Raw genomic sequence first — 13,166 nt, forward strand, 5'->3', positions numbered from 1 at the left:
TGTTCAATGTAAGGGCGCCACATTTTACAAACGCTTCTTTACGTAGCCGAAACATTTGTATGTTGTTAATGTATCAAAACTCTTCATTAAAAAAAAAAGATTAAAACAAATACTGCCTGTGTTTGCTTTTTGTCAGCAATATTGCAATACAAATAAATATACCAGCTATGTGTGAAGAGACAGACTGACAGACAGACAGACAGACAGACAGACAGACAAACGGACGGACGGACGGACGGACGGACGGACGGACGGACGGACGGACAGACAGACAGACAGACAGACAGACAGACAGACAGACAGACAGACAGACAGACAGACAGACAGACAGACAGACAGACAGACAGACAGACAGACAGACAGACAGGCAGGCATACAGACAAACAAACAGACAGACAGACAGACAGATGTTAATATAATTGCATTTGATCAAAATATAATCTTGATTGCGTGGTTTGTCGCATATATATAATAATACATTTTGCGTGATTTTTCACAAATAACAAAATATGAAATTATTATAAAGAGTTTTGTTCGACTGATACATGGTTAATGAATTGAATATGAATAATAAATTCGACAAACATGTCTTTGCAAATTGCAAAATATGCAACTACAATATTAAGGTTTTGCGCGAAAAATATAATAGATCTACGTGTATAGATGATGGATGAAATTAATAAACATGGCTGTCTTTTCAGTAGTCATCTATTGAAACGCGACTTTCTTATTTGTCAAGTGCTAAGCAGTCTTCTATCTGATGTGACTAAAGTTTTCCTTCCTGTTCATATTTTTTTATTGATATCGTAGGTTGCGGTATTCCTAATATAGTATCCGTGTCAACTTTAAATATATGAATTTGAGTGCAATGCTATATATGTGTTTACGGATGTGCATTTATCAAGGGATATGTTGTTTCAATGAAAGACAAACTTTACAAAAGACAAAGTTGTTTTATTGGAAGTGAAACTTAAACCTCTCTACAAAACATTCTAAGCTTCATACAACAGGCGTCATCATGAAAGAACCAAATAACGACACGCATCCACATATGACGTCATCAGATCTCATTGACGACTTGAATTTAGCAGAGCAGAATCGACTGAAACCACCAGCAATGGTCTTTGCATTGATAGGATTAATCGGTATCATTGGTAACTCCTTGGTTATCCAAATTTACCACAAGCGATACAAACTCTCCAACGCGAAAATCTTCATCATTTCTATTAGTGGCATCGACCTTTTCTCGTGCTGTATCGCGATACCTTTGGATATCTCGTTACTGATGGAACAGTACACACTCGAACACGCGTGGTTGTGTAAAATTTCGAGGTTTTTAAACGTCCTGGGCACTTGCACTTCGGCGTTTATTCTAACCGTTATAGCTCTGGACAGGTATAGAAAGGTGTGCAAATCGCGGAAGAAGCAAATCACGCCCCGAATGGCAAAGATAATAAGCATATGTTCCTGTGTGTTTGGGTTTGTGTTCGCTCTACCTGCGGTATTTGTGTACGGAAAGAAATCATTTGAGGTAAAGCAGGATGTTTTAGACGAGGCGGTATTCGGCTCAGAATGTTCCACAGCCGATGAAATGTCAAATTCTTCATTGCCGCTCATATACGCAGGCATGTTTGTGATGTTATTCTTCGTTGGATTAGTGAGTATATTGTCCCCTTATTGTTTAATAGGGTGCAAGTTAATGAAACATTCGAAAAAGATGTGCGCGATGATTGACTACAATGGCATTCCATCAACGTTAAATATTAATACTAAAGGAGCGGTTCAAACAAACGTTGAACAGGAAACACCTCTCAACGCCCAATGTTTAGAAAACATGAAAGCGGATGCAAATGTGAAAGAGAATGCTGACGTCAGCGATGACAATAGTGTGATAGAGAATGCTTACGCCAGCGATGACAATAATGTGATAGAGAATGCTGACGTCAGCGATGACAATAATGTGATAAAGAATGCTGACGTCAGCGATGACAATAATGTGATAGAGAATGCTGACGTCAGCGATGACAATAATTCTCCGAACGAAATAAGCGGTAGCACTGAAGTAGCAACCATCGACAATAACAGACATGACAATTTAATATTCAGACCTCGAACACGTACGTCATGGATATCTTCGATAAGACGACGAAACTCTTACTCCCCAAGAAAATCGCAATATCTTAGGGAAGCAAAGGCGACGAAAACAGCGTTCGTTATGTTTCTGATTTCCCTTGCGTACATTCTGAGTTATCTCCCGCATCTGACTTTAATAATCACTCGTGGAGTTAAAAAACATTTCGCCGAGGAGCTAAGTGACGACGGACTTGTTGCCTACAGGTTCTTTTTGCGCTCGTACTTCATAAACTGCGCAATTAACCCTATCATTTATGGCCTCTGCGACACAAGGTTTCGCCGCGCATGCGCCGTCTTCTTCAGACAATGTTACAGAAGAAATATTAACGGAGTAAATACGGCACACTGTTGAATTCATATGTTATATGATAGAAATGCAGTGTTTGTACTATTCTTGATCAACATCCGACTTCTGGATAGTCTTGATAACGCAAGATATCTTCGTTTTATGTTAAGGTGGAGTCGTTATCAATAGTGTCTACTCCTTCGTCTATCGCAATATTCGGATAACCGAGTCTGCCCTTCTCGGAGGGACTCAAATCTCCTGCATCAAAGCAAGCTCCAAGCAGCCCAGCACGATGTATGTCTTTCTGCCTAGACTATGCATGTCGAGCTCAGCAAACTTTATGACAGGCGATACAAAATTTATGAAACTCGCAAACGGATTTTTATATGTTGCAAAAATGCTCTAGAACTCTAAAGCCAACTGAAATCATTTCAAATGTAAATTTCATGAAATGACAGGTTATAATTTAAAATGTCGAACCCACGAGTTACTCAAGCGGTGTTCCCGCTATTTGCTCACTCGTTCACAGGAGCTAGTTATCTCGTTCCAACGCCTTAGTTAATCGTGGCAACCGACATAAATAAAAACATGCGCGTGTCACATGCATGCCACCGGTATAATGAATGAGCTTGCATGTATTCACTTGGTAATGCAAGTTACAGATACATCATGCATTTGTGTAATTAATGTATGTATATTCCACAAGTAGGAATAGGTCATAAGGTTATTTATTGCCAATAACATCGCTAAAAATAGGAAACAGTTTGTCAAGTAAGCATCGTTTGCGTTATATTTTTTACAATTCCCAAATTAATAAGGATATGCAAAGGCATGCAGAAATATTCCAAATATTTATTTAATATTTCTTAGTTAATTTTAGCTAATTTAAAGTTAATAAAAATGCTAACTTAATAGATATTTAATGAATGTAACAAAATTATCGAAACCTCTACCTGGAATACAAAAAAAAGCTTTATGGTAGGCACAAAAAGTGTCGGTCTGGTTAGTGGAAACAAACTACAATGTGCGCTTAAAGAAGCGAACTTAGTAGAAATCTTCTAAGAAGGATATCTTTTCATAAAATTTAAAGCATATTGACTTCCGTTTCGAGTACAGTCAAGTTACCATTACCGGATAATTGCAGTAGCGTAATTAAGTTGTTCTGGTGATAAGCAATACATGTTTTGAGACTTCTTTTACACCAGTTTGATTAAATATTACATTTGCTTACTGATTCAGCACATAGTCTTATTTTTAAACGCAGGCAAAATGTATTTGTGATACCTTTCTTTCGCCGCAGAATTCATACATAAACGGATCAGATGTAGCCATAACGGATAACGTGACTGAAACCACTCAGGGGGCATCTAACACGCTATTTGAACTGTCGAAACATGAAACGTGTTGTTTACAATGACCGAGTTATATTGCCAGTTATAAATTATATTCATTTTCTGTTATTAATAGTTTTTTATATGTGAACTTGTATCCACACTTTACTCATGGTGTTCTTGTGTGAATTATCTGTTGAAAATCCTAAAAAGATCGAAAAGATATGGGCATCTTAAAAACCATGTAAATTGTTTGAATCATATCTAATCATCGATATCGAACATGGAAAATAAATAAAACATTAAGATTTAGATCATTTATTGTAAGAATCAACAAGATTGTCATATATTTTAATATAATATATTATCAATACGCATATTATCACGCTGTATCCGTTATTGCCCTAATTCTTCATTTCATTTAAGGTGTTGCAAAATCTTAACACGAATGATCAATCAAAACTGAAATGGACTTTTGCAGGCAGAAAGACTACTAAATGGCCTTTAAATTAATGCATAAACTTCTTACTTTCCAACAGAGTTATAGCATGTGGCAGCGAAAAATGTTCAACCTCGATTTGGAAACAAGACGGAAGTCAACAAAGTCGTGTATAGATGTCAGCAAAACATACTCCGATTACGACTCAATCAATGCGTTTTAAAGAACAGGTCTTGAAGATACTGTGTGCAAAATATCATCTAAAAATGTGAACTATTTATCGCGATACGCAGTCTTGAACATCAGAGTGATCCGCTATGGATAATGATCCGGTAATGGTATACTTGACTGTACTCACACTATTGTTATGTAACAATATGTGTTCATATCTACATTGTCGGTTTGAAAGTGTACGTTATTATGTGTTGTGCATATGAGACTCAATACATCTGCTCAAAACGACGTCACTTTTCTTTGCCGTGATTGTGTTAGCCGTCATAACTTATATTTTCCCAACGAAATGGTACATGGCGCATCCATCAATATATTACAACCCAGTCCATAGGAAATCATTATCTTCCTCCGATTCTACTGATCGTCAAGTGTGATCTTAACCTTGAAGTGGAATGAATGTATCGTCTCTTCTGCACAATGCCTCAATTTGATAAAATCTTAGGTTATGTGTATGACATCATTTGAAGGGCACAGAAAATGGACATACAATTATAGAATCATACAGTGAACGGTCAAATGGGACATTTACCTTGCTTTGGCGTGACTGCACGGGTTCTTAATAAGCAAACATTTTAGCAATATTCTATGAAAATCGTTCAAAGAGAGCACACAAACTATGAGGCTGTAACATTTAAGATTCAAGTGTGACTTTGACCTTGAACAAGTGTGACTGACTGATTCCCTGAGCCCAGCGTCTCAATAGCATTTGAATCATTTTAGCAAAGGTCGATGGGAATCGTTCGAAATGTGTTTAAATATTTGACCTTCAAGTATGACCTTGAAATGACGTAGTTGACTCGTATCTTCTGTACATCGTCTGAAAACTGATTAACATTTTAGCCAAATGAATAAAACTCCTTCAACGAGTACAATAGATCTGGAACAGACACAAAAGATAGAGGCTCTAGTGTTTACCTAGTTCTGTGATCTTGGCCTTTAAGGGACTTTTTCACAGATTTTGGCGTGTATTCAAGTTTGCCATTATATGCTTTGAATGGATAGGTGTAAACATTAGAACTTAATAGCTCTAGTAAAAAAAAGTGAAATTAAAGAAATAAAATAATCCTCAACTAGGCTCGAACCACTGACCCTTGGAGTAAAAGTCTAGCTCTTAAACAACTCGGTCATCCGGGCTCACAAAGTGAATGGTGTATTTTATACTTTTATATAAGCAATCATTGAAGTGTGACAAAATATAACGATATCAAAAGAACTCTTCAAATTATGCAATCGTCTGCGTTTGTATTTGCAGGTTTTTTAAAATGTCAAAAGATGCGTGTAATGTATATTTTAGATGATGGTCAGTGTTTAATATAACTGTTTCTGTTTCCTTGCAAATTTGCGAATCTGAAACCTTCTTTTTTCAATTTGGTCAATTTACCAAAACATGAAAAGGTCCCTTTAAGCCAGCGTGACTAAATAAGAAATATGGAATGGTAACAAAAATGTTATGAACAGACAGACGGGCAGTCTGTTTAATATAACTGTTTCTGTTTCCTTGCAAATTTGCGAATCTGAAACCTTCTTTTTTCAATTTGGTCAATTTACCAAAACATGAAAAGGTCCCTTTAAGCCAGCGTGACTAAATAAGAAATATGGAATGGTAACAAAAATGTTATGAACAGACAGACGGGCAGTAGAAGAAAATTCCTTTCACACAACCCGACCCTCGTGGGCATCGTAGCCAGGATTAACAAAGCAGAATTCCAGCTCTGCAAGCAGGAGTTAACTCTTTTAATCATTTTGAGGTCCTTAATGAACGGAGAGTGACTGACAAATAAAACATAAAAGTCCATAAATTTAGACAATATATTTTATTTCTCTTATATACAGAAAGGAAAGAAACACATAGATCTTATAAATTCTTCAGAACAATACTGTATAACCAAATTGCTCTATTTATAACATACAGCGAATATCTTTTTTTTAAAACATTATATCCAAAGTATACTAGTTTATTCATTTGAATTTCACATTTTGTCGCAAAGGACAGTTTAAACGTTTTTGGTTGTGAAAAATAATGTTAATAAAAACAAAAAAGTTCCTGGTAAAAAATAGATTAATATTTCTGACTTTGAAAAGAACAATAACTTTGCAAAGTTTATGTTTTCATGGATATATGTAATTTTCTTGATATAAATGCTTGGTGACATTGCGTAGATATTTGGTCCTCTAAAAGGCATCACAAATATCAAATAACTTAATACATTAATTTCTGGAAAGAAATGCTTGCAGACATGGCGTAGATAGTTGGTTCTCTAAAAGGCATAAAAAAATCATTATTATAAAAATAATATGAAAGTTCTGCAACTAAAAAATACATAAACAAACAGTTTTAATAGACTTAACAAATTGACATTAAAAAAATATTTTTTGGAGATTAATGTTTTTCATTATTTAAAAACTGGAAAAAAAGACTTAACAAAGTATGTGCAAAAAAATTATAGGGAGACATGTTTAACAAATAAATGAACAATATGTAAACATATGATGCTGAAAGTGTGCAACAGTTACTCCAACATGAACTTCTACAGTTGTATGTGATAAACTGGATTAAAACACTAAACATAAGATTATTATTTAAACTGCCTTTGACAAATAAATGTTTCATGAGCTTTGCATATAATTTTCAAACCAATACATTTGTCTTTGGGTTTTTTTCATTGATAAATGGTATGCAATTTTCTGAATAATAATTATGTATGAAATTATGCATGAGAAAAAACACTTCAAAAAGTTAAAGCTGTAGTTACATCAATAAAAACCTTCTAACGAAACTCAAATACCTCCTAAAACAAATACACAAAGCTTGTATGACAAGAGCATGGCAACTAGATCTGAAAAGTGAATTTACATGAGGGGCGACTGTAATTAAATGCATAAGCCTGCTCTAATGCATACGTTAATATGGTGAAAAACGACATCGTTCTTAAACTGAATTATAAAGAAGTGTACATGACGACTTTTGTTTTCTACGATTGCTGCATGAATTCTGATGGTAAAAATATGAATAAATAGAGAATAATGACGTGGATGGAGAATGGTTTTCTGGCAAGTCGAAGGAAGTTATCGGGTGAGCCGAAGGCTCACCCGATAAGATCCTCCGACGAGCCAGATAACCATTCTCCATCCACGTCACTAACATATTATTCTATTTATCCTGTCACATTTACAACATTCGTTGAAATGTTTCTAAAATATCTAGTTTTCGATTATTTTGTGTTTAAATATTTAATATGGGAAAAAAAACACTCGAACAAAAACATTGTGATGTCACGTCATGCAAAACGCTTAGGCTAGCTTTCATCTTGTTAAACAACACAGAAATCGAGTCAATCGTTATTAATTCAATGCACAAAGACTAAATTATGCTGTTAAAACAATAATGTTTAAACAAACAGTACTTTATATTTATTTTGTATTTTTTTAAATTGAAATAAAGTATATTTTATTTAAAGGAAAAAGGACAGGCATGCGCATGCGCGGAGAGCAACTGACGGATATTCGAGATCACGTGGTCATCTAGCCTAATATCTTTTGGGATATTAGGTTACCTGGTTATCGGGCTGATTTAAAGGCATGTGACAGGATAAGAATTCAATATCTAATTTTCTTCATGTCAAAAAATAAATACAAAACTTTTTACAATGTTAAAAAAACTATATATACTTAAATTTAATAAAAGTTCAGAATTATTTTCCTGTGATATTGACTATTTAATTATTAACCTAACACAGTAATGATTGCACTTATAATTTATAAATTAACAGCACATTTTCAGTAAATATGCAACAAAACAAATTTCAACCAATGCATTTCATAATAAAATACCATTATATACAAAAAGTTCAACTAAAAATTAAAATTGAAAAACTAGACGAATTCATTTGACTTTTGTCTAAAATATAACTATTCAACTAAAGTATTACGGATTCTGCCTTGACAGTGTGTTACTGAGAACTTGTTTTTTTTAACTTGTCTGGAACCCTATTTTATATAGGCAAAATAATAACACAGTTCTAAAACAATTATATAATGTATTATTATCAAGAATAAGTAGACAAAGTTGTACAGCAAAAGAGCATATGTAAACTAAAAGTAAAACACCAAACTCTTTCACAAAATAATGGTCACTTTTTATGCAAATCATTCTAATGAAGACGTGTGTCCATAGTGCACTGATGCCCCCACATTCCAGTCTTGTCTCAAAACTCAACATTAGTAAGCCAATCATTATATGAATCGCCGCATCTGTAGATGCTGGGGAAGATAAAAGAAAAAATAACATTTATGCTTAAACTAAATTCATTTGCAAATAATGAGGATTCTTTGTATAAACGTGGCAATATTTCTTTTAAACGTTTTGACAAAAAAATATAATGCAGGATAATGATTATTACCTTACTAAACTTCTCCAATACAATATGCAGCTATGAACATAATAAAGACCTCTGACTTAAAAATTTAATTTTAAGTAATACAGACTAAGATGCATAAATGGTCTTTTCAATGCAGTTAATAACATTAGACTAACCGGTATGGGAATATTAAAGCATGTTGCTACCTTTTTGTTAGCTATTTTTACTAAGCTAAAATAGTCTTATTACTTACACTTCACAATCTTAACATACACTTATATGTATATATGTACAAAATATGTACATTGACATTGACCAGGGAAAAAAATCATTCATTACAACATTCTGCGAAACAACAGGTAAACATAAAACAGTAAAGATAAATACTTCAACAACAATTCTTTTCTAAAAACTCTAAAAATTGCCTTTAACATCCAAAAAGGAGGTAACATGCACATATGTACTTATTACAAATATTTTCCGTACAAAATCGTCATAAAAAACAACAGTTTTTTAGTATATATATCAGCAACCCTATCATATCTATAACATGTTTTCAAGTTTGCATGATTATTTAGACTTTACTCTGAAGTTCCAAATGTTGCTGCTACCATAAATCACTAAGTCGTTTTAAATGAATCTTAAAAGTTCACTTAATATTTACTATACAAGGGAAACAGCCATCAAGCTACTTCAGTTTTTGTCTCAAACAAGTGAAACATTCATGGTCTTCCTCAGATGAATTATCAATTGCTAATTTTGATGCAAGAGAATATTTCAAACACGCTGATAACTACTATTTTTGTAAAAGAAAGATCACTGACTGTTTGCTGTAATAAGAAAATAAAGTTTGAAATCAAAGACTTGATTCAATATTAACCTGCACTAGACATGCAGATATCTTCTGACAACACAACAATTAAACGGAACCAAACGGAAAATAGTCCCATTCAAGTTGTTCTGCTTCATACCCCAGCAATACAATCCATGTATAACCAGAAATAAAAGACAGTAAATTCAGACGATCTCTTTGCCATCATAACAGTATAAGAGTATAACCGGATGTCAACCTTAACAAGTTACACCTGGAAAAACAATACATAAACACACTGCCCATAGAGGCTGATAGTAAACCTCTTATTATAGGATCCTTGCAGAGTACAAAAAATCACCTCGAACTCTTGGCTCTCGATCAGTCAGTAAATGTATTAAACATGCCGGAGAGGTCAGTGAACTCTTGACCCTGCTGGTCCAGAATGCGGAACATCTCACTAAAGTTTTCCTCCTGCTGACCCCCTGGCGCGTCGCCCCCACCCTGGGGCGGCTGTCCTTCAGTGGCTCCACTCTGCCAGCCCGACTGCCACATGCCTCCACCCCCCTGGGCTGAAAGTGAACACCACCTGTGCTGCAGTATTTCATGAAAAACAAGTACAGTCAAAGCAGAACATATTTACTTTAATAACTAATAGCAACCTTGATGCAACACGCCTCCTATGTGCCTCCTACAAAGTCAAGCTAATAAAAAAGGACATTAAGACAAACTTGTTTTTCTATGTTCTTAAATAATATTGAAGAATTCTCTAATTCAAATTTATTTAATGAATCCCTTGTCAATTGTATTGTTCTGCTTATTTGATCTTAAATTCATTATCTTTTTAGCAAAAAAACACATTTAAGCATGAACAAATTTAGTTAAAAATTTGTTGTAAAAATACCCACTCAAAAATATTTCAGTTATATTTAAATAAAATAAAAATATCAGTTTTATTGAAATATGTAAGAAATAAAAAATAATAAAAGTAAAAGCAGGTTTTTTTTAACTTCAAACAAAAACATGTTCTTAACATTTTTATCCTCACTACCTCTGATTCCAGTATGGCAGTTCCAAATTTACTTGCATATGTAAATGCCCTAATTACTTCGAAACTGGTTAGATAGGCTATGCTAAGAATGAGTGGGCCAAGACTTGTCAATCATCTGTCCGAGAACCATAATACACTTGTAACTCTTGAGAGTTACACACTGAAATACAGTAAAGTACTGCGAAAAATCTTACAAACAACACACATAATTATACATAATTATACCCATCATGTGACTTACCTCCAGGTGATGCACTGTTGGGACTGATCTGAGAGAAGCCAGGACCACCTGCCGCCCCACCACTCTGGGCACTGTAGTCTGCCCCACCCTGGGGGAACAAGACACACATTATTTGCACTGGCTCGATCATTGTGTGTAATCATATGATTTGCCAACGCATAGTGTTATATACAAATGTATGTATATATATAGCTATTTGTTTGCTGATGTGCTTTTTCATTGCAACCTGTTTCTAGCAAGAGTCAAATTGATATACACCAAAGATATTAATATTCCTTTGTTGTTTACAAGTTTTCAATTTGATATGCAATATTGATAGCATTATTCTAGCTTTCACGTATTATTAAAGCAAAGGACTTTAATCATAATTATGGGACTTGCCCTTTTCTTTTAATGAACCATAAAAATTTAAGTCCACTTTTCATATCCCAAAATAATTGGGGACTGTTCTACCTGTGTCTGTGAAAAGTGTCCTGGAGGTGAGCCCCAGCTGGCTGAGACAGGGCCGGGCCTCTGGTAGTGCATGCTGGTAGCAGTGGCCTGAGGGGGGGTCTTCATCGGGGACTGGGACGGGAAACCAGGGTACATGTTGCCCGGCCTCACCATCTGCCGGTAAGGCACAGAGCCAAACTGATCCCTGTTGCCACAGAAAGGCAGAAAATAGAAATTTATTAATAAACAAGAAAGTGCAAACACATCCAGCCTATTTGGAATCAATTAACATCTTTTCTTGAACAACAGCAACTAAACGTTAAACTATCTTTCTTAAATGTAAGTTTCGGAATTTACTCATTGAAATCAAAAGATTGTAATAATATTGTGAATTTTATTCTTATAATGATGAAATTGTTCATCTTTAACATGAAGTTCAAAAAACAAGTACCAAATTTTAATTGTTTTATCTATAGTCTCAAACTTAAAGTCCAGATTGAGAAAGAAATAGCCCTCAGTAATGACACATTACAAAACTTTGAACAAAAATGGAATCGGATTAAATTCTCATGATGTTTGTCCACTTATATACTTTTCACACTAATGTAAGTTTATCTTTCTAAAATATTTTTGTATGTTTTTTTTTTTTCAATCTTATAAGATCATTTTGAATATACAACGAAACACACAAATCCAGTATGCTTTCTTCCGACTTTATACAACTCATCATTTATCATAACAATTCTTCTATTATTTTTTTCTTTTCTCTTTAAAAAAAATACATATTAGCATATCTTGTATAACATGTCTGAACTTTATTGCTTTGTACAATCACTATGTTGTATATATTCATGTATACATTGTATGTATTATATTGAATAAAAAAAAAAAAAAAATAAACAAGAAATATGGAATTTAATGTACGACTTTCAACTACAAATCAAAAAGAATTAGTTCATACTTAGAAGAATGTTTAACAAGAGCACCGCATAACGGGTGCCATGCTCGGCTGCAGGTGCAGTTTTGAATAAATGAAAGCTTGTCAGAATATTTTTTTTTAGAGGTCACAGTGACCTTGACCTTTCACCTAGTGACCCAAAAAACGGGTGTAGCATGTAGAGCTAGTCAAGGTGCAGCTACATACGAAGTTTCAAAGTTGTAGGCTGAAGCACTTTGATTGTAGAGGCAATGTTCAAATCCTTGACAAAATGTAAAGGTTTTAACACAAAGCGACACGACGAGCTGGCTATGACAATACCTCGGGTTTTCTCCGAAAACAGCCGAGCAAAAAACAGATTAAATTATTACTTTAAAATAATACAAACTCAGCTTATACAATTGATGATTTTTGCCATTTCTTAAGAAGTGTTTTACCTTAAAAGTGCATGCAACATTTTTTAAGTGAAAATTGGTCATAAATGCCTACATACCTATAATCTGGTTTGTTGCTGGGTCCCATAGTGTTTGGGTCTGAGGTTGCCACCATTGGTCTAGGAGCGGAGAAGCTGTTCAGTGGGGGGTTAGACTCCGTTGAATGGTCCATCAACCCGCCAGCGCCAACAGTGGAGGAGGAAGCCGACTGCTGACCAGTCCTGGAATAACCAGGTGGTGAGAAAAACACGAGAAATACTGCTCAGCATTGAAAAACTGTTAACCCTTAGACACATAGTTTTATGTTGACGCTTGTGAAGTCTCTTTAAAAAATAAAATTTAATTAAAGACCTTTCTTAGTAAATTCAAGATTTAAAAGTATCATTTTCAACCCTAAGATACTGATGAGCAGCATAAAACCTGAACAGACTGCGAGTTTGAGTTACGACAGGGTTAAATGCAAGACACTTTCAAGAAAT

General features: G+C 34.5%; 2 protein-coding genes across 3 annotated transcripts in view; one reads left to right on the forward strand and one right to left on the reverse strand.

The window, feature by feature from the left end:
* The first annotated feature begins 694 nt into the window (after positions 1–694).
* Positions 695–4,651, forward strand: LOC127880225 (muscarinic acetylcholine receptor M2-like). The gene is made up of 2 exons (XM_052427514.1): positions 695–2,713; positions 4,290–4,651. Exon 1 carries the CDS (start codon positions 1,019–1,021, stop codon positions 2,483–2,485), a length of 1,467 nt encoding a protein of 488 aa, XP_052283474.1. The 5' UTR covers positions 695–1,018; the 3' UTR covers positions 2,486–2,713; positions 4,290–4,651.
* A 1,567-nt stretch (positions 4,652–6,218) lies between these two features.
* The window catches only part of LOC127880222 (aryl hydrocarbon receptor nuclear translocator homolog), a 46,639-nt gene continuing 39,691 nt past the window's right edge, over positions 6,219–13,166 (reverse strand). The window contains exons 13-17 of one of the 2 annotated variants that reach the window (XM_052427508.1): positions 12,747–12,908; positions 11,338–11,521; positions 10,885–10,972; positions 9,954–10,164; positions 6,219–8,683 (exon numbers count right to left, since the gene is read on the reverse strand). In XM_052427508.1, the coding sequence (XP_052283468.1) occupies positions 9,974–10,164; positions 10,885–10,972; positions 11,338–11,521; positions 12,747–12,908 (625 nt within the window). In that variant the 3' untranslated portion in view covers positions 6,219–8,683; positions 9,954–9,973. Of the gene's footprint in view, positions 10,165–10,884; positions 10,973–11,337; positions 11,522–12,746; positions 12,909–13,166 lie in introns of both variants that reach the window. The other variant, XM_052427509.1, reaches the window with a different exon arrangement.

Source organism: Dreissena polymorpha, chromosome 4, assembly GCF_020536995.1.
Source record: "Dreissena polymorpha isolate Duluth1 chromosome 4, UMN_Dpol_1.0, whole genome shotgun sequence".
Classification (NCBI taxonomy): domain Eukaryota; kingdom Metazoa; phylum Mollusca; class Bivalvia; order Myida; family Dreissenidae; genus Dreissena; species Dreissena polymorpha.